General features: G+C 40.2%; 1 protein-coding gene and 1 non-coding gene across 10 annotated transcripts; one reads left to right on the top strand and one right to left on the bottom strand.

Annotated features, from left to right (window-relative positions):
* Window positions 1-101: 101 nt before the first annotated feature.
* Window positions 102-27,809, top strand: LOC121726231 (AMP deaminase 2). Of its 9 annotated transcripts, none has more exons than XM_042113480.1 (17): window positions 102-269; window positions 13,768-13,909; window positions 17,254-17,419; window positions 17,938-18,124; window positions 18,335-18,554; window positions 18,682-18,807; window positions 19,186-19,279; window positions 19,818-19,922; window positions 20,418-20,549; window positions 21,068-21,231; window positions 21,482-21,605; window positions 21,922-22,088; window positions 22,468-22,762; window positions 22,935-23,045; window positions 23,355-23,492; window positions 26,419-26,452; window positions 27,652-27,775. In XM_042113480.1, exons 1-16 carry the CDS (start codon window positions 161-163, stop codon window positions 26,449-26,451), a joined length of 2,313 nt encoding a protein of 770 aa, XP_041969414.1. In that variant the 5' UTR covers window positions 102-160; the 3' UTR covers window position 26,452; window positions 27,652-27,775. The 9 variants fall into 9 exon arrangements, with proteins under 9 accessions (XP_041969414.1, XP_041969407.1, XP_041969415.1 ...); XM_042113479.1 differs by lacking the exons at window positions 102-269; window positions 26,419-26,452 and adding exons at window positions 4,234-4,307; window positions 6,895-7,083 and having other exon boundaries at window positions 27,652-27,809; XM_042113476.1 differs by lacking the exons at window positions 102-269; window positions 26,419-26,452 and adding exons at window positions 4,240-4,487; window positions 6,895-7,083 and having other exon boundaries at window positions 27,652-27,809.
* On the bottom strand, window positions 7,957-8,044 carry Trnay-gua. The gene is given in 2 exon segments: window positions 7,957-7,992; window positions 8,008-8,044. It is a non-coding gene; the product is annotated as a tRNA-Tyr (tRNA).

Below are 27,809 nucleotides of genomic sequence, written 5' to 3'. Positions count from 1 at the left end.
CATAGCCCATAGGCAGTAAGTATCCTGTCAGAGGGAAATAACTCCGAACGGAGTGTTAGCACAAGCGGAGTGTTCGCGGACTCGCCAGTCGCCTCCCGCCGGCCGCCCGCCAGTCAGTCGGCAGTCGGACGCCGGTCCACATGGTCGCTCCGCATTAAACATGGCCGCCGGCTTCGTCGGCTCCACCAAGAGCTTCCCGTTCTCGTTCGACGTGGACGTGGAGGACGAGGACCCCGGCCGCACCACGCCGCACCTCAGCAAGAGAATCGGTGAGTGGAAACTTCCATACCGGCTGTTGTAGTAAGTTACCTGTAGATCGGTTTATGGCCGCTGTTTTTGTTGTAATAAAAAGTGCTGGTGAGTTTATGGACGTGGAATAATTGCAGCAGCTCATGTTATTCATGTCATTTGATGCGCAGCTCGTGAATGAGGCTAGCAATTGCGTATCGCGACGATCGAGGATCTTGATTACGTGTTGTTATCTCGTATTACCTCGACACGAGTCCCCTTTATTTTGTTTGGTATAACCCGTCGCGTTTGAAGATGCAGGTTTTATTGGCCGATCTGGACGAGGAAAGCGGTCTCCTTAAACCGGCGGGGCTGGAGCGATCGATACCGCTACAGCTGCAAGGGCCTACCAGGCTTGGAGGCTAAATGACCACTAGAACGCGAATTAGAGGTCTATAGTCAAACCTTTTTGCATTTCGAAATAGGTTATCTAGACTTACTAGTTGAAGTTCACTTTTAAGGCAAAATTCACTTTCGATTTTCTTAATAGTGCGTTCTTATGCTACAAACCTTAAGAATTTTAGTTTTTCCGGTGAAAAACATTCCTTTGAGATAAATAAGACGCTATATTTGGGATATTATTCGCTATTCATGACTTGTCTTTGTTTATAAAATGATTCACATTATTGAGATATTATCCATGATACTTCCTTCGTTTCTGGTAAAATTTCGGCTGTGGAAACCCTTATTGAACAGCTGATTGTTAAGGCTTGTCGGTCAACACCACCTACCTACCCTACACACAACACCCTTTATGGATATTTCCAACGAGAAAATGTATAAATTATATAATACGTACGTCTGTTTTTAACCCCCGACCAAAAAGAGGGGTGTTATAATCTAATATATAAAAATAAGTCGGGTTTTCCTTCCTAACGCTATAACTCCAGAACGTACGAACCGATTTCCACGGTTTTGCATTCGTTGGAAAGGTCTCGGGCTCCGTGAGGTTTATAGAAAAAACATCAGAAAAAACTTCAAGAGAAAAGCAGGAAAACAGGGAAAATCATTTTATGGTCATCATTCAAAACAACTTTTGCCGGGACAGCTACTATTTTATACAATATACATAAGGACCGCGAGTTTCTATATTTCATGTAACTAATTAATCTGTTTATGCCCTTCTAGTTTAAGTCTCACGTTTAAAATGAAACAAAATTGCAAACCTTTAATAAATTAAAATCAATCAATCAATCATATTTATTTGCTTTAAAACTATGCACATGCGGCTACTAAATACTAATACTATAAGGTTAGTTGGGGTAAGGGAAACATACTTTATTTTTCAAATGTTATTTTGAGTTCTAGCTACTAATACGTATGTCTTTTAATAATTTTGATTAACGCAAAACATACCTATGTATGTCAGCTTTCCATGATTGAACGACTTTTTAAGCTAGTTATAATGCTTTTAACCAGAAAATGCTAAATCATTAGGCTACTTTTTTTGTTCCCCTTTCCCTGTTTTTGGGGTAAGGGGAACAGTCTGAATATCTTTTGTATAAATAGTAGTATAGATTATACACCTACACGATATCATTTTTTAATATTTCGTTTATCAAATTTGAACTCAATACTTATTGAAATACGAACTAAAATAGGAAGTTTTGATTAAAATCGGAATTCGGGGTAAGGGAAACATACGAGTCGAAACAGGGGTAGTCAACTAAAAACGAAATGCAAATTTTTAAATATTTATTCATACTAAATATACAGCTCATATGAATCAGTCTCAATAGTAATTTTTGTTGCAGTAAGATTCCGTTATATTAAAAAACGTGTTATTTAAATTACCTACTTAAAGTAAAATCACTTGAAATCTATCTACTAGTATCTTTATATCTACTAGTACTATCTACTAGAGACTTTACTTTGGCATTACAAGTTACTAATTAAAACATTTTCAGCTTTTGACAAACCTTTAATCTATGATCACGGCTTGACAAGCGTTTCGGAAACCCAAAATAGCGGTTGATATAATATCATTCTCGAGTTAAAAACAGCTGTGTCAACTGACACGCTGATCAAATTAAACTAACTAACCATGCTTCAAGCAGCCCAATTGGTACTTGACAAGAGATTTAACAGGCGATTAGTTAATTTTAGCGTTGATCAGCCTTTCAGAAACCGGGTGTAAATGTGATCGCCACTTGTACAGGCACCCTGAATTCTAGTGCGTATTCTTAAAATTAGCAACTATTAAAATGTTCAAGACCTCTGACATCGGGAAAGGGAAACATATGTTCCCCTTTCCCTGGCCATGGTAGTTCCCCTTTCCCGAATTTGAATTTGTAGGTTGTGTTTCTAATCATACTAAATTTTGATATTTATAGCATAGTTTATAGACATTTGTATGTAAATAATCAAATTAAGGGTATTTAACAATACTCATTGAAAATGACAGGCTTATTGCAGCACTTTTAACACAATAAACCAGCACCCAAAAAATTCGCGGCGAGCTCGTGATATTGTAGTGGTCAACTGATTTTTTTGTTTCTGTCACTCTTTCGTACTAAGTAGATATAGCGCCATTTATGTTTTTGCTTTGAAACTAAAACATAATTACTGCTTTATCGACCAAGAAATAATAGGGCTACGGTCTATAGTTTTTGATTTACAAACTACTGTTTCCCTTTCCCCTTCGGCCCCCTTACCCCAACTAACCTTACTGACAATATAGATACATTATCTATTACTACTAAACAAGTTACGTGTGGACTGTGGAAAAGTAAACTGGATAGTAGAATAAATCCTCAAAACAAAAAAATATCTACAGCCGAACATAATATAACCTCCTCCTTTTTGGAAGTCGGTTAAACAGTTGAAATGAACCGCAATCTTATCACATTACTTAAGTATATTTGCTTTCACGTGTGCAGACTTTTCTGAAAATTAGATTTTACAGAGTAAAATAAAATTGAGATGAGACTCTATTCTCTACAGTGCAAATATGCAATGTAGAGTCTACATGATCTTATTAAAGTCTCTATTTCTCTTTCAAATGACTAACTGCCGGACTTAAGTTTGACGGACAATAATAATTAATGTGGCTTATGTCAAAATGTTAATTAAATTACAAATAGTAAACTAATAAAGATTCGTCTAGCTGAGTGTTCATCAAGCCCCATACGGTCACCGGTGAGTCGGTGACCGAGTGATACAATAGAAATTCTATTGTGTCTCGTTTTTCCACGATCGACGGGTTAAAAGCATTAAAAGTTACTCGAAGCTGCAGGCGCGCTGCAGCCGATTGGAGTCTATCTCTATAAAAAATGGAAAACTCTCAGGCTAAGAAGAGGTAACAGTACCTTAGATATAAAGTCGCGCTGTGGTAATTCCTAGTTACCTACATTCGTTGAATTGTAAAGGTAAAACGATATCGCCTCATCACGCTCGTGTACAGCGACCAGCGAGGATGTTATCTAATCGCATATCAAATATTGTTATCTATACAACTGTTTTAGTTGATGTTTATCTCGGAAATAATTCTGTTCGCTGTCATAATTCATCAAAACATAAAATATCGAAGAAATTTTCAGATACCCAGTATCCACCCGGATATCAGATTAATGAAATATTTTCTTCTTCTATATTTCATTATTTCCATCGAGAATCAAAGAAGCTTTACAAAACAAAAGCTTCGAGAAAAGAAACAAGGTAGACTGACTGACCTACAAACTGTGGGCCACAGTCTGTGGGTCAGTCAGGCAGAGATTATGATTTTAATAATAATTATTGTAAACCTCTTCACATAAATTGTAAATTGTAAAAGTCTTTGAAACACCTCCCCACCTGAAAATCAATGAAGCATACCGAAAAACTGTTATTTGGTAACAATGGCGTGGCAAAACAAACAAAGGCGAAATAGATCGCATTGTGCCCGAGCTCCGAGCTGCCGCCCGCCGAGTGCCGAGTCACACAGGCCACAGCGTGTCATGTCATTTGTTCTGGTGCCAGCCGCTCAGTCGTGTTTGGACGTTCACATGACCGCGTCCACCTCGCGCTGTCGCGAAGTTTCAGTGACTTCAGCCCCGCGGCCCGACCTTGCCGCTCCAAATCTGCATAATACACCACAAAATCTGCATATTCTGTGGAAATTAATGCGTTATTGATCGTTAATTAGCTACATTTCTGTGTGTCGTGTTCTGTCGGTTGTCGTGTAGTGCTAATGTGACTTCCAGCTTGTAATCCTCCAGCTGGTGAGCATTTATCAGCGTTGAGTTTATTTACGTTGGACGTTACGTAACGACTCGTAGATGTGCTCTTGCGCACAATATTTGTATTAGTTTCGCTTGCCGGTGAGTTTATAATACTGCTGTTGGCATAAAAAGTTGCTTCAAGTCTGATACCAATCGTCTACCAGAAAAGGCAAAAGTTTAAGACCTATTTAAGAATTTCTGTATCAACGATCCATTAGGGTTATTGTTACATGTTGTTACCGACGACATTATTCATTGTTACTGGTTGTTGGTGCCCCTTGTTTTTTTTAATAAATTGAGCAAATGAGAAATAAGTTACATTATACTGAGGCAACTGTTTAATGAGGGTTTATTTTGTGATTTTTAAGAACTGGTAATTAATATAGACAATGAGAAATGAGAATTCATTGTCTTTATCAATTAGCACATCCTTAGCTCTACTAAATCATTGAAATTTGAGTCCAGTAGGTAAAATAGTTCCCCCATAGGATAAAAAAAAAACAATTTCTAAATTCTGATATAAAGTGTAAGTACAAGTTAGAGTGCAGCGTCACTCGAGTGGCCAAAAATTCTAGGTCTTTGACTCAGCGAGTTTATTCCCCGCACAATCGCGTGGGTGCTGGCAAGATCCCGCTCCGAAAATAGCACCATTATCTTCAAAATATTAGCGCGTCCACTTCCGATCTGTTTACACTCATGTCAATTAAAGTGACTCTTCTCATTTCAGATTGTGATTTATGGCATGAGATATCTATTTCATTTCAAGATGAGACTTAATCTTCGTTGGCTTGTCTTTAGATTATGTCACGAAATATGGGCCATCTTGGTATAGAAATTAGAAACACCTGTTATTAATGAGTCTATTGTAATTAATAATTATATTAGGATTTATATACTTAACCTCAAACTTCCAAGATACAAACTAATTAATCCTTTGCTTCCATAAGTTGAAACATAATTCGCGAGTATTCCCTTATTCCTTCTTTTGGAACAAATTTTAATTTAGGTTCTTGCCTCTCGCTGAACCCTGTTTGCCAAACCTGTCTCAGATAGTCTAATTCAGCTCCTTACAGGTGTGAGGTGACATGTCTTGTGCATGAAATGTCGGCCACTTCAGGCAGTGCGATAAATACTAGTTAGGTATCAGAAGCCGTTGTGTTGTCAGTTGTCAGCGCAGTATGCAGGTCTTGGCAACGGCGCTTTCCGTGTGATTAACTATCTGACACGACGTCTGCGTCATCCCACTAGTTACGCTCATAATAATTTTCTTTCATCCCAATAAATCTTTAATATAGGTCCATGAATATTTCATACCAACGTTGCTTGTAATTGACGCTGACCTGTGGAATAAACTTTGCTGCTGCTGTCTCGTAGGTGTGGTAGGGTGTTCCTAAAAAGATGAATATGTCTCGAGTGTGAGAGATATTGTTGACGCAGTTGTATCGGTGCAGTCGGTTAAGTTTGTAATTCTCAACACTTCTAAACTAGTCCAGTCTGTAGCTTCTTCAGTGCGATCATTATTATTTTGGTGGTTTATAGACAAACCATCGCCTTTCACCTTTGTGCTGCTAAAGGTGCTAGCAAATTGAAATTTCACCGTTTTGTCGCTGTAACCGTATTTCAGCCGCAGATGGAATTTTCCCGAAACGTATATATGAACGTCCTCGGAGTTTTCGCGGCGGGCCGTGACTCGTGAGTAATGCCCGAGTTAAAACGAGCGAAGGTCGAACTCGGAGCAATAACATTTTTGTTTAAATACGCGCCTTCGGTTTGCAGCGCGATCAAAATATTTATGCAAGACTAAAATTAAATTCAGTTTTTCCGGTAGATGGCGTTGGTTGTTTCTTTTTCATTTCCCGAACGTTTTCCGGAAATCATAACTTCTATATAAGTCTTTTCTGGGCCTTTGTTTAGTTGTAACAATATTAATACTTAAATTTCTAGATATTGATTTATAAGAGTTGTATATTTTATAGTTGCATTGTGCACGCTCGATATTTTACCAGTTGGCTGCACTTTTAACTCTATCAAAGTATTCACAGCAATTTGTAATTATTATCAGCTTCAGCTGCGAAGTCTGCATTGCATTTTGTTTTATCGCAGTTTGTTTTTCAGCAGTGTACTGGAGTGGAGTCATTATTTTTACCTAGATTTTAATCACTCCTTCGTAATTTTCGAAGGTTCCATTGTGAACTTGTTTTATGTCTTATTTTGTGCGTGTCTTCAAAATTTATTAACTTCAGCTTTGCAATTTTGATTCGCACCTGTTTAAACAGAGTTCAGCTTCTATGTAATCCAGGCTTGAGACGACAGAAAGGATAACAGGGATAACTGCAAATAATAATTTGGTATCTACACAAAGCAAATTAATTCCCACAGTAACTGAGACTTTATTTGTTATATTCAGCTACACATAAAGACTTATATCGTGATATTGATGAGAACATACTCTTAGTGAAGCTATAAAGTGGCAGTGTTTGTGAGGAGTTAGTAGTGAGGGCTGAGGTGTCGCTAGGATTGACGATGTCGAAGCGAGGAGTGCTCGACGGCTCGCGGTCGCCTCTCATCATCACCGACTCCTTCTTCGATGACACAGGTAAATTATGTTATTTATCAACAGACTACTCTACTATCTTCTCAAGACCCTAAAAAGAGTTTCGCACAATTTTAGAAATTGTTTATAAAGTTTTATAGGTCGTACGGCGCGGCGTACCTATCATAGTTTATACCATAAAATTTGTAAAAGCGAGTATTTTACAGTTATTGCTTCCATTATGTGGTATGGACTATGGTAAAATTGGTAAGTGGCAAAATACTTCTATACATATTATAAAACAAAGTCGCTTTTTTCCCTCATGTCCAGCTTTGTCCCCTTTAATCTTTAAAACTACGCAACGGATTTTGATGATTCTTTCAGTTAGATGTTAGATAGCCCATTTATCGAGAAAGGCTATAGTATATATATTTTTATCACGTTAAGACTAATAGGAGCGAAGAAATAGTGGAAAATGTGAAAAAAACGGGGAAAATTATTTGAAAGAACTAACTTGAACGCGCAAATCTCAGGAACTACTGGTCCGATTTGAAAAATTCTTTCAGTGTTAGATAGCCCATTTATTGAGGAGGGCTATAGGCTATATTTTATCACGCTAAGACTCATAGCAGAATGTGTAAAAAAAACGGGGGAAATTATTTGAAAGGGCTTATCTCGCGAACTACTGGAGCAATTTTTATGTTATTTGGCACAGATAAGAACTAGATCACGTGAAGGATCATAGGCTATCGATTTTAATAATTTTTTTAGTGGCTATATATTTTATACCCGTGCGACGCCGGGGCGGGTCGCTAGTAAAATAATATAAGATTTTCGTGCTTCCTTTTTGAAATTCAACATTAAAACTTTAAAGTGCAAATAACTCCGTACTTTAAAAGTAAAAAGTAATGTTGCTAATTATCTTTAAAAAAAGGATCCTTCGAGCCGGATTTGAACCAGCGACCTATGGATAACAGCATCTTAACTCTACAGTCCACCGCTCTACCAACTGAGCTATCGAAGGTATGATAGCGGAGCTGAAATTTTCACTCAGCTGTTAGTCATTTTCCTCGTGGAAAAAGCCATAAATTATTATTTCTGAGAATTTGCTGACTAATTAGTTAATTACATTGCATCAGCCGACTTTATATGGGTTATCATTACTTAGTCCAATGCTCTACATTTTTGTTTTGAAAAAAAAAACACGTTTTTAGTTATTAAAAAACCGGCCATATGCGTGTCGGGCCATGCGCAATATCTATTGGGTTCTGTAGTACCGCTAGTTTTTTAAAAATTGTGAATGGTCTGTATGTCTGTAGGGTCTGTGTGTCTCTATGAATGTACATTTATAACGTGTTTTACACTACTGTGTACATCATCTCAGTTACTTTCAAAGGACTAAGACTAAAAGACTTAAGCCGACTAAATTTTTTTTAGTTGATCGACTATTACCCAATAACTTATGAAGTCTTCTAAGCCGTGATAGTTTTCTTTTAAATTCAGCATATTACCTACTCCCGTGAATTTTTTCACATTTCCAGAAGCAACCGTTTAGCTGGTAGAAGGGGCGGGACACTGGACTCTAACGATTTTTTCCACGTTAAAACTTCATATTTCACAAATGGATCTCTAAATCGGAAAATGATCTTTAATTACTCATAATATTTTCTTAAAATCTATCCAACGACACGATGGGGTGGACGCGAGAATAAAAAATCATCCCCGCTTCATATGTGGGGGAGGTAGTTACCATGAAAAAATAGTTTTTAAAGATTTTATGTACCATTTTGTCGGCATCATTAATATGTGTATTCATGGCGCATTACAGCTTTGTAGGTCCTATAGTCTCTGAGCAAAACCGCGGACAGACAGACTGACAGATTGACAGACAGACAGACAAACAGACGGACAGACCGAAACTAAAAGGGTTCCTTGTTGACTACGGAACCCTAAAAAGGGAAAGGGAGAATATTTTGTAAGTTGCTACATTTTAATATTCAGTTGAATATCTGCTATGATATGGACTCATTTCGCTGTGCCCCCTCTAATGTGCATTGTTTTGTGTACGTTCTCTCGAGTCTCGAGTGCGGAGTGAGGCACTAGGCAGGCATAGTACCTCAGTCCTCAGTGGCCGGGCCGTCACTCGTCAGTCCTCCCGCGAACCTCCGTGGAGGCGCATCGCGTACTGCTTGCGTCTTTTTTCGTCGTGTTTACTGTCGCGTGGCATGTATTCGTAACTTTTTATTGTGACGGCCGTCTGCCAGTGTCTTATCTTATATTTCTAGTGAACGGCCCGTGCCTGCGGAGACGGACGACACGACGGTTCAAACCAAAGAGGTGTTATTGCGTCTCCAACAGCTGTTCGTGAACGCGGCTTGTTGGGGCAAATAGTGCAACACGTTGGGAAACTTCGACCGATATAATATTATATTAGTGTTACAACTTACATCCTTTGATACTGATAACTCTTGAAGTTGTGAAATAACAAAATCATCGATATGGCTTCTAGTTTCGACAATTTTTTCTTCGATATATTTTTAGTGCTAGAAGTGTTCTAAAGCAAAGCATTCTTAGAATTATATAAAGTATTATATAAATTATTACAAGCAGCTAAAAAAGGTAACGTTGCACACAAAATGAGAGGTTATAATAAACTATAAAGGTTTTCTCTTATTCCGTATTAAAATCTACTAATGATTTTTATGTTTTTATGAAGAGTATTACAAGAAAAGGAAATCGGTAGTCGGTTGCAATCGCGTATAGTTAACCACTACACTTCATTAATCAGTAGTAGCATTAATGTAAGCACTGAAAGTTAATACAGTTAACCAATCTTAGATGGTAGTGAACATAATAAAGTAGACTATAGGACAAAAAGTGAAAAGTGGCTAGAGGTCACAAGAGAAGCCAAATAGTTGACTAATTACAATGTCCGGCTTCTGTTTGTCTATTGTGTATTGTGTTTCTTCACTTCTTGCGTCGATCAATGATCATCACAATCAGCCCTTCGTCGTGCTGTCATATTGTAATCGCTGTGTCAAAGGTCATTAACCGAGACAAGTGCGAGTCGACTATAAGGCTAGTCTAACTTATGAAGAAGTTATGGTTAGAGACTATTATTAGGTAGTCCTTAGTAGTTGGTACTTACATGTACTTAGTACTAGTAGTAGTGGGTACAAGTACCGTACTGTGCTTCAGCTTCCACACCAAAGCGTAGGTCTATTGTGACGAATTTAAGTCCTTTGTTTACGTGTATTATAAAGGAACTTCGTACTTTGTAATCAGTTGGTAGTAGCCAGTAGGTAAGTAGAATAGGTACTATGTAGGTGGATGTAGATTGTAGAAATAGGCACTATCCTCCCATAACGTAAAAACTAAAACTGTTTTCCTCAAGATATAGTTCTTGTAAGTTGTAACTATAGCTTGTTTGTTAAATTAAAGGCCTTTTTTACAAACAAGCTACAGTTAAAAATGTGAGACTACAATACACGTCCAAAATCTCAAACGCTACATTGACGATATTCGAAACAATCACACTTAAAAGTCTTTAGGATGTTTTGCTGCTCTTATGCAAACTGCGACTCAATCAGTAGTGTGAAGTGTCTGGTGGCAATGTTCGGAATGTGGTGTACAGTGTACGGTTCGAGTGCCCGGTGACCCGTTATCAGGTTGTGTGCTGACCTTGCGCGGGTCGCGTGTTGCGTCACTCCAGCCGCTCCTAAAATAGACCGCTGTGAATAGGCTTTCACAGATATAGGTTCCGCCGCTGAAACGAAAATTAAACTTGCATTTCATCTTATATATTCCGGTCAAATACGAAAAAGTTATTGTAATATGTATATACCAGAAGAATGGTATACTTATATAATCATGCAAAACCTAACACATGATGTCTACATTCTACAGTAACGACTAACGAATAACCATACAAGTTACAATTACAACCTGCAGTGCCGATTGCCGAATTTATATTTTTATGAGTATAGTGTAGGCCACTTTGTTTCCGCTGCCCCTTGTACGAAATTTGTCTGCCCTATATGGATGATGGACGCTGCCCTCCTAGGACGCAGCCGACCCTAGGCCACGGCCTACACGTCCTACGGCCTATATATAAATCCGGGGCTGACTACAACAACAAAATCATTAAATATTTAGACTCTGTATTTCGGCACAATTAAACTGCTTCAAAACCCCAATTTACTCCAACGTTTAGTTCCGTCAATTAATTTAGAATAACATTTAAGATAACAGCGTCTGCGTACTTTGTTTTGCTAAAATAAAAGAAAATATCTCAATTAAAATAGAAGCAGTTTTCCTTGTTTTATTACGTAACGATTATCGCGTTACGTTTGGGATGGAGTGGAATAATTTGGAGGTTTGTTTATAGTTGAGTGATAATTCTAGAAGCCATATCGGTGCTTCGGTGATTCCGATTGTCAGTGTGTCTCCACTGTCGGTCGGACGCAGGCGGAGTTAGATGACCGGATCCGTGGAGTCAGGTGGACGTGGAGCGTGAACCCTCAGCGATGTACAGCTTCGACAAGGACCTGTGGCACGTGAGGTCCCGCAAGGAGTCCGAGGCGGAGCCCCAGGAGGACAAGGATGAAAGTAAATATTGCGCCTATAATGGAACTTGGGAGTAGGGGTGGTATCCTCAGGTGGTAACACGTCCATTAAAGATTCTATCCAAGCGTTGGTTCCAAGAAATTGAACAACACAATCAAAATAAGTACCTTCAAATAAATAGGGCAGAATTTTTCTCGGAAAAGAAAACGAGATGAAATTTGAACACGTATTTGATATATCATATCACTTATGTTTTGATCGGTATAATGTTACAAACTGTTGAAATAATGTGGTAATTTTTTTTTATTCTCTTACATAATTATTATATGACCGTGACAGTGGCCCTGTTGAATCACAGGCACTAGCGTAAACAAAACAATGTTACTTTTTTGTAGTTCAATTAAATTATAATTAAATTATAACAGGTTCTTTGTGCTGATGATTATGCTAACATCATTACAAATGCCAAACTTTGCAAGAAAGTTTTGTGGTCTGCCGTCTGTCTTCGCTGTTTGGACCAGACGGCACATCTTTATTATGGCACCATCATGAATCATGATTCATGGTGTTAAAAATAAAAATCTTGTTGCCTCTAATAAATCCCTAGAGTTTCCTTAGTCCCAGACCCCAGTGCAGTCGCCTTACGCCCATCATGCAATGAAGTTTCTTAATTATTGTTAAATAATGTTGATACAATAATTATTATTGTTTCGATATACTTGAGGAAGACACGTGTTGATTTCGTAATTCCAATGATATCAGATTTGTACTTGTTGACTAACATACAACAAGAAAACGCGGAAATTGTGATCTCTATGTTACGCAGTAACTTATTAGGTCCCTTTCTGGTTCGATGTGATTTTTCCGATTAATAGCTTTTAACGCATTAAAATTTAAATTATTTAGCAAACTGTATTATTAGTATTGGTGTAAAATAATTTTGAACACTTTGTCAAGGGTCTATCAATAGATTATGCTTATTGCTTTCTACAAGCGAACAAAAACAATATCCTTGTGCACGTAGGTACGTGTGTCGTGTGTCGGGTACGCAATGCGCTGAATGGCGGTGAGTTCGCTAGTCGCTATGCCAGCAGCCAGTTACAAGTTACACCCGCGAGTATCGACGCGCCGCTAAGCCCGCTATCAGTGAGAAAGTAAACGCAGTGCGTCGCCACTGGCAGCCTGCCACGCGAGTAATGGCGCCGCCGTAAACAGCTTGATACCGACTCATTATAGGAAATTGCCGGCGATAATTCCAATTAGCGGCTGCGACATTCATCATCTGCTGCTTAGCGGGTCACGGGTTTGAAAGGAATTTGCGTGCACTCGCTGTCCGCAGTTCCAAGTTGGTCGAAGCCACCTATCAATTCTTTGTGGCTCGGACAAGTGTTAGCATAACTGCATAACTCAGGTAGTAAATTAAACACATGAACGTATGAAAACTAACATCCATGATTAAGCATTTTTCAAATACAAATACCGACGCGCGACGTATTCTTCGGTCAGCGCACCAATGAACTGGAGAACATTAGAAAGTCCTCAATTTCATAATATTGTTGTAACTTTCAATATTATGATAATAATTAATTCTCGGTGAAGGCCATACTCATCAGATGGTCGATTACATAATTAGTATTTGTCTGCACGTATGAGAATAGTCGCCATACCGAGCATGGGTGATGGGTTGAATGGGTTGAAAACGTGATGTCGATCTGACCTTGTTCTAATCTCGGAGGATCAAACAATCGAGCGATTAGCCCTTCTACGGCTGCCGCGCCGGGTGATTTCATTTTCATTACGACAACCCATATCGAAGTACATTCCGGAGAAGCAATTATTCAATCCATAATCTGGGGAAACCGTCGGTGAACATATTACTTATTTTAAGTTACATTATTTTGTAGTCATTGGGTGTTCCAATTAGAGCTGCACGTTAGGTTTTCAAAGTTGCTGGATGAAGTCAAAGTTTGATCGAGTATGAGTGTTCGGTTCGGCAGTAGCCCGTGGCTGGTCCAGCATTATCTCTATCAAACTTCTTTCCTTGACTTTTACATTACCCGACGCGATAAACCTTAATCCCTTATATGCTTAGAACCATGTGTGATATAAGTCGGTAGTAAATTCCATAATAAAACAGCACCTATTTAAAAGAAATCTCATAGAAGATTTGCGTTGTTGCAGGAAGCGAGAGCCCCACTAGCGCGATCGGGGCGGAGGCGCCGCGGGAGTTGCCCAACGAGCTGTCGGCGCCGTACGAGGTGCCGCAGTTCCCCATAGAACAGATCGAGAAGAAGCTCCTCATCCAGCGACAGCTCAACGTCAAGTGAGTCAAAATATACAGCATACACATTACACGCACTACCAAATGTTGTGATGGTAAGGGTGAAGCCAAACGAGCGTAAGAATTTCGGCTGGCAGAAATTCTGCTACGTTCAGTCATACAAAAGTCTTGTTTGATTCACACGAGCGCAATTTTGTGAGTCATGATTTGTATGAAAAGATATTTACGCGACCGAAATTCTGCGACTCGCAACTCACAAATTACGCTCGTTTGGCCTTACCCTTATTCTGTGGGATTTGTCAGGAGACCATATTATTATGAGAAGTCTTCAAACTGCATGAAATCCTTTTCATTATACATCAGAATCGTGATTAACTAATCACCGTCATTGTTATTTTCCACGTGCTCATTTTCTTCAATTTGGTACCTAATTTTCTTAAGTTTATTTTTTGGGAGAACAGCGTTTAGTCACTTAAATTTATATTACAAGTGATTATTGGGTATTGACAGCAATGTAACACACGTAAGCTGCACGCGGGCTCGCTGCACTTGTGTCGGTAATAATTGGATGGACCTTGACAGCCGCAGCACGGGGGATGTTCGCCGGCGTCAGAGTACTCAGTAGACCGGCAGGCGTCCTCGAGTGACTGCACTCCCGAACGCGTACTTAATTACTCAATACTCAATAACTCAGTTGCTATCGAATCTGCCTACCGAGCGGTCCGTCCGAATGTTTAGAAGTAAAATCGAATGTCAAAAGTGGACGTCGACGAGGTAATTTTTCGAGTGGTTTTTCCGCTACTACGCAGATGCCTAATTATATTTAAATGTAATATTAATAAGTCGCAATTTTGTTTTTATGATTTAAACGATCAGGGCAGTGATTAAGTCAGATGCAAATTTTATTTTAACTTTGGGGTGATAAGTGAAATGATACCGGAAATTTTTGTGTTGGTTGTGGAAATCTTGTTAATTGGTATTTGGTATAGTTACTGTGATTAATATCTTGGCTCATTGGAAAGACTTTATACATTTGATTGTTCTTTACTACTTGCTGCTATGTAATATGTATAGGGTGGTAGTAGTTATCCTAGCAATATGGATAGCTATATGAGCTAACCCCCGGTCTCGCGCCAAATTGCCCTATTCTTCAGTCTAGACGAGTATAGACTGTGCACGCAGGACATATTTCACTTGTTATTGCAATTAAATTGGATTTCATTGTTGAATGTTGAGTGTAGTAGCGAGCTTTATACGTGGGAGGGAATGGGCCGGCTCGACCGGATAAATACCACGTTCTCACAGAAAACCGGCGTGAAACAGCGCTTGCGCTGTGTTTCGCCGAGTGAGTGAGTTTACCGGAGGCCCAATCCCCTAACCCCTACCCTATTCCATTCCCTACCCTCAACTATTCCCTTCCCTTCCCTACCCTCCCCTATTACCCTATTCCCTCTTAAAAGGCCGGCAACGCACTTGCAGCTCTTCTGATGCTGCGAGTGAGTGTCCATGGGCGACGGAAGTTGCTTTCCATCAGGTGACCCGTTTGCTCGTTTGCCCCCTTATTTCATAAAAAAAAAAACAAAAACTTAAGTTATACCATCGTTTCGAGTTGCGACTCTACGTGACTCTACCATGTTGCGTCTTTAGTAGGGACTTGAAGAAGCCTGATTTTTTTTACAAATTTTGCTCTAACATTTGGGCTTTGCTATCAGTCTTCATTTATGATCATCATTTTCTATAGTTAACATTTTAGAAAATGAGAAAATGCAACACTTAGGAATTAATTGTTGGTCTAAAAGTTTTCATAAGAAATCATCAATGAATATGACATACCTAGTGGAATGAAACATGTGTAAGGTGTCGCTTACTGCTGAGGGCGGTAACTCGACACCTTCGATCCTCTTTCTCCGAGCGATAATGCTATCAGCCTACGTAATGCTACCCACGGCGAACGAAATTCTCGTGACGGTCAGTAATCTGGTTTTCCAAAGACTATAATTGCAAATGTTATCGGAATGTCTTCTTGTATACAAAGTAGATTAGCTGTGTTAAAACTTACAAAGTTATACAAAATCACTGTTTCATCATCACCATCATCCCCAACCACCATATTATTTGCCCATATAATATTTTACAGCTTGCTTGAGGATTCTCTTATATGACTATCACTATTCACTATCTATTCTTATGAAATTGTTTTCCCTGAATGGCTTCCTCGTTCATTCTTAAGCGATTGTATCACGCAATTCTTTTGAGGGTAAATTGTTCTTATTTTGATTGCTATGAAATTTTTTTTTTTAATGAAATAAGGGGGCAAACGAGCAAACGGGTCACCTGATGGAAAGCAACTTCCGTCGCCCATGGACACTCGCAGCATCAGAAGAGCTGCAAGTGCGTTGCCGGCCTTTTAAGAGGGAATAGGGTAATAGGGGAGGGTAGGGAAGGGAAGGGAAGGGAAGGGAATAGTTGAGGGTAGGGAAGGGAATAGGGTAGGGGTTAGGGGATTGGGCCTCCGGTAAACTTACTCACTCGGCGAAACACAGCGCAAGCGCTGTTTCACGCCGGTTTGCTGTGAGAACGTGGTATTTATCCGGTCGAGCCGGCCCATTCATGCCGAAGCATGGCTCTCCCACGTATAATCTCCCTCAGTGAGTACCATCGTTTATTTAGGCTATTCAAGCTGTTATAGCTTATGATGGAGAAAATACTGTTTTTTGGGCTTTTCCATTTAGTCTGGATAATGTATATTTGTGGCGCCTGACGACTTGATTGATGAGATGTAGTTAAACGGCAATTAAATATGTATTACGTTAATTTCGGTACCAAATGGCTGCGGCAATATTGGACCAGCCTGTTGCCTGTTGGTTGTTGATTCGGTAAACAGTCGTAACTCGTAATAGATCGACTTTCCTTGTTTGTTTTGCCACATAATAATCACCATTTAACATTACTACACCTAGGCGTAGTAATGTTAAATGGTGGAGTTTGTTAAGAACACAATTCTATTCAGCTTTTAGATTTTTTAAAAACAATATTTAGGTTAGGAACGAGAAGTTTGCCAGATCGTGTTTCAAGTTACTATGTGGGAGTCTCTCATGTGCGTATATGAGTTTTTTAGTTTATGGATTAAAGTCTGCCTGTCCTATCAAAAATCAAAATATTTATTTCTAAATAAGTTAACACTTTTAGAACGTCGCGACTACATGAGGCCTACTACCGGTTCGGGAACTAACCCGGCGAGCAGAACCGGCGTAAGGAACTCGCCCGCGGCCATCTTTTACTAAAAAGATGGAAAATTACAATAGTAACTTAAACTAATTTACAAAAGCATGTATCCTATTTATAATCAAGGTTGTTTTAATCCTACCCTATGTTTTGTCGTACAGAGCGGCGGAATGCGGTCAGTCGGCGCGGTCGTACGCGGGCAGCGAGGCGGGCGGCGCGGCGTCGGTGTTCGAGGAGGCGGCGCGGCTGCGCGGCGACGATGACGAGTTCGACGTCATCCTGCCGCACTTCCAGCGCGTCGCCATCAGCGGCGAGGACACCTCCGGGGTATGTGCCGTCTGTTGCTAGCTGCTGTCAGCGAGGTCAAACATGAGACCGCACCAGGAGACCTACTACGAAACCGTTTTGAGACTCAAACAATCGAATCAGTAGACCTACTACGAAACTGTTTTGAGACTCAAATCATCGGACGAGAATGCCGCGTCCTGCTGTAACAACGTCATTTCACGTTTGTTAGAGCAGGACGCGACATTCTCATCCGATTGTTTGAGTCTCAAAACAGTTTCATGGTACAAGGCCTGATTGCCGCGTCTACTCTAACAAAGAAACGACATTGTTAGAGTAGGACGCGGCATTCTGATTTAATCTTTTGAGTCTTAAAACGGTTTCGTGGTACGGCTTCAGGCTAGGCCCTGCTATAGTTCCCTCAACTATTGCAGCGGAGGAACGCAAAACGTCACGGCCAAATATTCTTGTTTGAAATCGTAAACCTTTACCGTATTATTGTTATATTATTGTTTCTTTGCCTACACCTGTGCCCGTAATCAACAAATTGTCATCAACAGGTGCCCTTGGAGGATCTACAGCAGGCGTCTTCGTACCTGGTGCAGGCGCTGGAGATCCGCAAGAAGTACATGGACATGTCCAACCAGAGCTTCGCGACCATCACGGCACGATTCTTGCGCGGAATGGACAACGAGGCCGCCGCCAACCACACGCCCGTCCCCAAGTACCCAAACCGACATATAGCTGGTGAGTTCCCAACTATGATCGAGGATGTGGTTGTCGAGCAGCAAAAAATTCCATTGATTGCTAGTTGTGATCTTCATTCGCGCAACTCGAGTTTCTCAATTTACTAAATTTCTGTGGTTGTGTCTTGTGGAGCAGCTGAAAATCCATCGATTGATTCAATTCACGCAATTCTTCCATCTCCCGATCCAATATTTTTTTCCATCTTCCTAGATCACATAGTCCACCCGCCGTTCAAGGACAACAAGGACCCTTGGGAGGGCCCGACCCCGGAGGCGAAGGGCTACATGATCAGGGCGGACGAGGGCGTGTTCAACCTGTACCGGGCGGGGGCGGAGGGGCGGGAGGAACGCGTGCCCTACCCTTACGTCACCCTGCAGCAGTACATACAGGACATGAATACCATGTGCAACATGATCGCCGACGGACCTCTGTGAGTGATGCGGGATTTATTGCAATTTTTGCTACAAAAAATCAAGTCTAAGTTAACTGACATGTTGGCGAGGCCACATTAATAATTATCTTTATGAGACGATGATGCTGATGATGTTCTGTTGCAGCAAGTCGTTCTGCTACCGGCGTCTGTCGTACCTGTCGTCGAAGTTCCAGCTGCACGTGCTGCTCAACGAGCTGCGCGAGCTCGCCTCGCAGAAGGCCGTGCCGCACCGCGACTTCTACAACATCAGGTCGGTCGGACGACATATACACACACTAACGGTCACACTCAAAAACATTTAGGTATTACTTAACTGTAATGTAATGAAGACACAGACGGAAAATGTATGGAGTTTCTCTTATTCTTCATTAAAATAAAGTTTAATAAACATTAAATCTCTGAGTACGGCCGTTACATATTAAATGGCAAATGGCTATTGTGCATGACGCGGGACGCCGACACCCGCGCGCTCGTAAACATCGCCGCAAATTCCGAGCACATTTTTTTATGTTTGCACTTAAGAGTTAAGACTTAATAATATTTGTCTTCATTTTCTATGTGATAAAATATGCATTAGGAATACGCAATTTGTATGAATTTGTTGTTAATGTTGAATGTTGTCGTTCAGGAAAGTGGACACGCACATCCACGCCGCGTCGTGCATGAACCAGAAGCATCTGCTGCGCTTCATCAAGAAGACGCTGAAGAACCACGCTGACGAGGTGAGAATATTCATCTTTATCGGATGTCATCGCGTTTTTGAGTCTTCACGTGACGTCACAATAATGAAATCCAATGCAAGTCTAGTTTTTGTGAGATGTCAAAGTACCTACTAAAGATCAATATAACGCGTTATAGGCAATATAACGTGTTATACTATGTCGCTCTTTGTTACATCATAATATGTACGAATATAGGGACTTATGCGGTATGATTCTATCTAGTAAGTAATAACTATGTGAATTTTTATGTGCTGACAGAATAATGTGGACCAACCTCAGTTATCGCTTTCGTCTTTATGTGTCGTTACAGTAATGGCCTAATATAACGTGCTTTAACTTTTACATGACGTCACACTATGGAGCAGTTTGTTCTGGAGACCTACATCTCTTTCACGTTTGTAAGAATAGGACGTGGTATTTCGATTCGTTCGTTTGAGTCTCAGAAGTTGAGTTTCGTGATAACTTTAACATTTTTATTCAGAATATATTTTTACAATGAATGTTTTGTGAACGTGTTGTTTGTGTGTGGTTGTGCCAGGTGGTGACGCTGCACAAGGGCACGCCGATGACGCTGCGCGCGGTCTTCCAGTCCATGAACCTCAGCACGTACGACCTCACCGTCGACATGCTCGACGTGCACGCGGTCAGTACGCCATACTCTTGGCATATTTATATATTTATTCGTTATAGTAAACAAATAATAAATATAAGGTAATAAATTCTGTGAATAACTTTCTCCAATAAACAACTATAGAGTCTGTAGTAATCTGTGTCTCTAGCATAGACTTAATAGTCTCTAGTAAGCCAGAAAAACATACTATCAAGATAAATTGATTTATGAATAATTTCTCTGTCCCAGCCGACAGATTACGTCTAACATGTCCATGTTAGACGTAATCTACTATAATCCGACTATTAATGCCATCCGTAATCCGATTAATAAAAATCTATGAGTTTACAAAGACAGAGAAAAACAACAATTTCTTGCTGCATGCATTATACGAGTTCATACCGGTTGCTTACTTTGACATAGAATTTAGAAAGCCAACATTTGTTAAGTATAGTAGGTAATGCTAGGTAACGGTAGGCTCAGTAATGGGTGGAGAATTCTATATCTGTCTTCGTATATATTTAACAGGACCGCAACACGTTCCACCGGTTCGACAAGTTCAACGCGAAGTACAACCCCATCGGCGAGTCCCGCCTGCGCGAGGTCTTCCTCAAGACCGACAACCACATGAACGGCAAATACTTCGCCAGGATCATCAAGGTACGGTTCATTGTCAATTCGACATAATGCTACCTCTCTCGTCTTTAGAATTTAAAACAAAAACCATGCGACAAACGCACATACAGTTTCATCCGACAAAAAATGAGTTTTCAACTTCATGCATAACTTGCAAACAAAAAAGAGCATTTTGAGTTATTTTCTCAATAAGGAAAGGTATGGACCTGCTTGGTACCGTTTGGAATTGTTGATTTCTTCCTAAAGACCAAAATGAAAAAGCATTGACTTTTGCCAAAATACCTTCTTCAAATTATTATAAGTTTGTTTACAAAAATGTATGGGTTTCGACATGAGGCATCGCTAACATTAATTTCTAAACCAAAAAAAAATCCGAAAAGGAAGATCTTCCGACCGAACGAGATAGCATGCTCGGTCAGGCCGAAGCCCTTTGAAGGCATTTCAGACGTTGTATATATCTTGCCGTTCTTCGAAACTTCGATAGCGCGATGCAGGATTGGGTACCGCCACAATCTAAAGCCTTTTGAAACATGTTATGTCAGGAGGTGGCTTTCGACCTGGAGGAGAGCAAGTACCAGAACGCGGAGCTGCGGCTGTCGGTGTACGGCAAGAGCCCGGGCGAGTGGGCCAAGCTCGCCAAGTGGGCCATCCAGTACGACGTGCACTCCGACAACGTGCGCTGGCTCATACAGATCCCGCGTCTCTAGTGAGTATGCCGACATGGCGGATTTCTCTAAGCAGGCTTCGCGTTAGGTTTAGTATGCCTGAAAATGCGAATTAATAATATAAATATAGTTACATTTTATGAACAAAGGCACTTTGTCAATAAAAAATACGTTAAGGGCCATCACGTTAATGTGGGTTATTGATGAACCGCGATGCTTTCTCTTTCATATTATTATGTGTATTTGACCCTATATTTTCTTCCGATGTTAATGTTGCATGTGTTCTTCCAGCGACATCTTCAAGTCGAACAACATAATGAACAACTTCCAGGAGTTCCTAAGCAACATCTTCCAGCCGTTGTTCGAGGTCACCAACGACCCCAACTCCAACATCGAGCTGCACAAGTTCCTCACGGTAACTATACACCACAGTACAGCCTATGCCTCTGGGTATATTCTTGGAGATATTCGTATTTGAGCCGCTAATTTCCTCGCATGAGTAAAAAATGATGGTCAATGAACGAATTTATAACTCCTCGGCACCCTAGGTCATATATTGGATCGAATTCTATTATTAACACAACTGTGTTATTTACTCCCGTGTGACCTTGATTTTCCTTCCCCTCACTATTGCCGAGCATAGGTTATTTTAAAAAATATTTCTGTGCGACGAAACCCTTCAACCTCTCATAAGTTTACCATTCATTTCGTCACTCGTGTGTTTTATGCAGCACGTAGTAGGCTTCGACAGCGTGGACGACGAGTCGAAGCCGGAGAACCCGATGTTGGACGCGGACGCGCGCGCGCCGCCGCAGTGGGACGACATCGAGAACCCGCCCTACGCCTACTACCTCTACTACATGTACGCCAACATCACCGTGCTCAACCACTTCCGCAAGTCAGTATACGATTTCTTACTTTTTTTTAATAATCAGAAAGGAGCAAGCAGCAACGATCTGATCAATAACCACCCATTCGGAAAGGTGTACCAGTAGATCAAGCACCCAAACCGGCCAAGCCATCACGCTATTGGAATGACTTGGCAAAACATAACATAAAATTGATTTATTTATTTATTTTATTTATTTTTATTTATTTAGGAAAACTTACAGCTAGAGTAACAAGTAGTTTTAAAATAACACAGGAAGGCCAATTACAAGTTTTCACACACATAAAATACGCTAGAGAAGTTAAACAAAGAAACAAAGACATAAGAGATTTATTCACGACCGCAAACTAGCTACGTAGTAAACAGTTCTCTTGGTAACGTTGAACAGGGAGCAAGGACTCAACACGTTCGTGCTGCGGCCTCACTGCGGCGAGGCGGGGCCGGTGCAGCACCTGGTGTGCGGGTTCATGCTGGCGGAGAACATCTCGCACGGGCTGCTGCTGCGGAAGGTGCCGGTGCTGCAGTACCTGTACTACCTGGCACAGATCTCCATCGCCATGTCGCCGCTCAGCAACAACTCGCTCTTCCTCAACTACCACCGCAACCCGCTGCCCGAGTTCCTCGCGCGCGGCCTCTGCATCACACTCAGTACTGACGACCCCCTGCAGTTCCACTTCACCAAGGTAATTGCATAAAAAGACGCATATTTTTAACTGACAAGCATGTTTGTATTTCTTTTCTATCAGATATTTTGTTGATATAATACGCACGCAACTTAAAAACGCGTGCACGTTAAATGCGTCGCAAGATATAGTAACAATTATTGTCATAATAATCGTATATGCCCGTGTGCAGGAGCCGCTGATGGAGGAGTACAGTATCGCGGCGCAGGTGTGGAAGCTCAGCTCATGCGACATGTGCGAGCTGGCCCGCAACTCCGTGCTCATGTCCGGCTTCCCGCACGAGGTACGTACTACGTACTACCACTACGTAGCGGCTTGGTAGTCATACTTTAACTAGCCTAACCTATCAGAACGCGATCAACGTCAACAAGACCCAAATGAAGATCAACCAAGGGTCGATATTATCTTAATCGGGTTCAGAAGGGCCATCGTTGCTTTGAAACCTTTAAAACTTCTCACTTTTGAATTGTCAATCGCCCTCAGGTTCCGAATCGCTCCACACACTGAACCTGAACCTGGTGGTTACGTCGGAAACCGACTTATTTATTTTTATATCTAGCAACATTTTAGACCCTATTATATTCCTCCCCAGATGAAGCAGTACTGGCTGGGCCCGAACTACACGAAGGAGGGCGTGGCGGGCAACGACATCACGCGGACCAACGTGCCCGACATCCGCGTCTCCTTCCGACACGAGACGCTGCTCGACGAGCTCACCAACATCTTCAAGGTGAGGACTGACAACTATTACACTGCTATAACATGTCATAGAGATTAGTGATACATTATTTCTTAGCTCTATCGATTCTCGTTCTAGTCTATCCCCGTTTAGAAGAAAGTGGAATCGCGACCAACTGTAGTAAGCCAATCGGCGCAGATTCGTCATTGGTTGACAACTTGATATATCGATAATGTCACTGTCTTCTTTACATGAATAGAAGTAGGGCTGAAATATCTAGAAGATAGGGATTCAAACGATATAACTATCGTAAAAAAAATTGAAATTAAACAGAATCCATATTGTTGTACTTTTTACATATTCAAAGAATACACACAGTAGTACACAGAACACTTAACATGGTTTTGGGATCTTCGTCTGTTTTGTTACTGTTGCTTTGATGTGTCTAACCTTAAACGCATTCAACGTTAACCGCCATAAATAATCTCAGTTTTAACGTTTAATCGTGTCGTTGAGTAAAATAGATGAACCGTTTTCAGGAGGGCATGTCGGCGCACAGATAGCCGCGAGGACAACCGCATACTGACCATAGCTCGATCGTATCAAATGTTAAAATATCATAGATCATGTATAGATCACCGACAGAGTGCCCCAACTAATGTTAACCCCACGTTGTGATAAAATCAAGTGCCATTCCAGCTAGCTAACTGCTTTGTTAAGACGCGGGCGCCGCGATGTATACACTATACACACTTGTTTCATTTCGAATGTACCCGCGTCATTGAAAAGTACAAGTAGTTTATATACTTGTCAATAGCCGCGTACTGATTGCGCGGGCAGCCTCGTGAGGCAAATCCTCGGCCGGTCAAGACGTGCCTCGCCCGAGCGTGCCGCGGCCCGAGCCTCGCGTGGCTGATCGCTTGGTCAGTACGCGACTAATGGCGTATTGATTGAATTCTCATGAAGCATGACGTATGACGACACTTCACATCCTGTCAATCCTTCTCATTCGGCTGCGTGGAGACAGTGACAGACTGAGAAGCCTGTCACTATCTCCATTGCTAAATATCGAAAGCGTTTAAGAGATGAAAGTTGTATACATTGCAGCGCTCGCGACTAAGTAGATATTCGTCGCTCACAACTTTAGGATCGCTCCGCGAAACTGGAGAAGACGATCTGCTAGTTCTCGCTAGTTTGAAAAAACATTGCTCTAGACTAGACGAATATTCGCTACAAACTCTGCGTGGTCCCCCTTAATTTTTGCCGAGCGGTGTTAAACATGTGAGTGATACATTAGAAAGATAATATTATATTAGAGCTTTATATACCTGTCGCTTGAAGGTGGCCGCGGATTTGATCGTGAAACTTTAATGTAGCCTACGGGAACGCTTTTAGCCAATAGGCAAGTTTATATCTTTCCATATTAATTCTAGTGAGTATGTTAACATATTTTATATTATATCTTGTATAAAAAGCCTTTCCAAATTGTATTTAATTTCAAGAGATTTGTTTTATTAACTAGTAATCATGTGTGTGAACTGTGATCTGAGTAACTTCTCTACTTCACACGAATCTCTCTTTATTTTTACTAAACTAAATCTCGGCCCGATTCGACCAAACTTGAAGTTACACGAGTATAACTATCATGAGAATAATTTTACTCCTTTAATTTACTCTAGGGTATTATCGTTTGCATTTTACCAAGTTACTCAAAGAGTATGAAATAAAATGTCAATTATAGTTCACAATGACACCGACCGTGACAGTTGAACCCTGTTGTGCAACTATTCTCAGTTTAATATTTACTCCACCAAAATAGCCCGTGTAAATATTTACTCCCGTGTAATTACCTCATTCTTGGATTAGAAGTTGGAAAAACGCAAAACCAGCTTACTCTTAGATTAGGAGACAGTTATACTCGAGTAAAATTTTACTCCAGTTTGGTCGAATCCGCCCATGTCGTCGAATGGAATATAATTTTAATATCGAAAGTCTAAACAAAATAAATTTGGTTAACATTGCTTTTTATTATTTAAGTGGGTATATAAATATTATAATTGTTGTGTATGTAGATATTATTTATTTTTAAGTGCTAACTATTGTTTTATAATGTGTTGTTAATGTTTTGCTTGTGTTGGGTCGCTTTACTTTTAATCATGTAAACTATACACTTGGATCGACTGTTTTTTATATTCTTCAATACGATAACACACATGAATTAAATTGATAATATTTTTGTTCAGATTATTATATTTTCATATGAACAATATTCTATACTTACTTAAATTTTACTAGACACAAGAAAAGCATCAAAAAATATACAAAACTAGAAAAGCATACCATAATTAATAATATAATCGCACGATACGCTGGTTTCATTCACATGTGTACGCAGCACTGTGCGTGCATACGTACGTTAAGTACGTATGCGTGGACGAACTGCGTACGAATGTGCGTGCATATCACGCGGGATAGCTGAATATAAGTGACGTTAACGAATTTACTATTTACACTTTATAGTATTTTAGTGTGTATGGAAATGAAAGTTAATGTTGTTCGAAATAAAATTATTTCATAAAATATTATGTCGTTTGTTTCTATTTAATGTTACACTTTATAGGATAAATTTGGAATAAACTCATCGACATAACTTCTACAGTTTTTTGCTAATTGCTATGGCTACAGGCTTAGTAGCAACGATAGTAGAGGATCCCTTTAGAAAAACAGAGTAGTAACCTACTATAATCGAATTGTATATTTTGTCTCTCATTTTAGTAAAAAAAAGGCAATATTTAAATGAAAGTCCAACCGGTAGATATTCTCAATAGCCTATTTTCAAAATATTTTTTATAGAAAATTAATATTTATAACGCATGAGTATTCGAATACACAAAACTCAAAAGTATATTTCCACGCAATTAACTCCTGTACATTGTACGGTATACTATGCTTAATATATTGTGTTCTGTTCACGTAGATCAAGCGGAGTGGCACGCCCATGCCTTCATAAGGTACAATATGACCTAACCTCTGTGTAATGTAGCGATTAGCATGTGATTTTAACCGTTGCTCTACTCTATCGCTGCGAAGCTCCGCGAACGTTTTCATACGTTCATTGTAACATCACTAAACATACTTGATAGAATATTTTTTACCCACCGTGAAGTTAGCAAGGATTTTGTGTTTATTGTTTGTGTGCATCGAATCAGTTACCATTGATTGTCACTAGGGGCCCTGTTTGCCGTATAGTTTGTAGTTAACTTCACGGTGAGTTGATATTTTTGTGATTACATCAACTTTGTGAAAAAACTTACATTGATTATAATTACATGATTTTCTTGTGGAAAATCATGTAATTATAATCAATGTAAGTTAGTTTCCACAATTTCGCAGCGATAGTGTAAAACCGCTAGTATAGTTAGTACCGAGGTAAATATAGGCTTGACCGGACACCAGGTATGTATAGAATGTGGTATTTAACTTTTTGGTAACCCGCTTAAAACCGTTCTTTTATGACGAAATCATATTAATTTTATAATATAGTTTACCGTTTTCGATCGTCACATATTTAAGTTTTACGTGTTTATCTTAGTTTTGTGGATTTTAAAACTGTAATATTAATGTTTACTTTAAAATATTCTTGGTATTAAGTAATTAATCACAAAAATACCAATAAATAAAGTTATTGTAACCGGTCGCCTCCACCAGCAATTTTATTGTCAATATCACGTTTTAATTTTATTGAATCTATACCCATAGTCAAGTTAGACATTTGAGGTTGCATAAATTCGCACCAAGCTGAAAATCGGTTATATTGTTTAGAATATGATCCCCCAGGAATGATATTTCCCCATGTTCTAAACAATTTTACCGATTTTAAGCTTGGTGCGAATTTATGCAACCTCAAATGTCTATCTTGACTGGGGTATAAAGGCCCGCGATGTTCAATATCAACCCTAGATGGTCAATAATATGACGCAATACGTGATGTTGTTCAATATTATTGGTAGGTCTAGGGGCCCACTTATGTGTTGCCAACGCTACGCTGCTGTACCTAGCAGAGGTTAGAGGCAACCTAAAGTGACCGGTGAAAGACATAATAGAATGCCTCTTTATCTGTGACAACAAGCAGAGAAATTCTACTCTAATGTGACTATGGCATGTTAGAATGTCACTTAAATCTGGCAATACAGCAAGCACGACATTGCAGGCGCAGCAGGCGTCGTGCCGGTTCCCGGAGCGCGCGCCCACCTCCCCCCCGCCGCCCCCCGACCTCGCCGCGCCCATCGTCAGCCTCAAGCGGCCATCGCTCGTATAGAACTACACCAGAAGCCGCAGTGATGAAACAGTATGGAGCTAGCTTTTTAT

The sequence above is a fragment of the Aricia agestis genome, chromosome 4, assembly GCF_905147365.1.
Source record: "Aricia agestis chromosome 4, ilAriAges1.1, whole genome shotgun sequence".
NCBI lineage: Eukaryota > Metazoa > Arthropoda > Insecta > Lepidoptera > Lycaenidae > Aricia > Aricia agestis.
The sequence above is the reverse complement of the archived record's forward strand: the minus strand, read 5'-3'. Positions and strand labels throughout refer to the sequence as shown.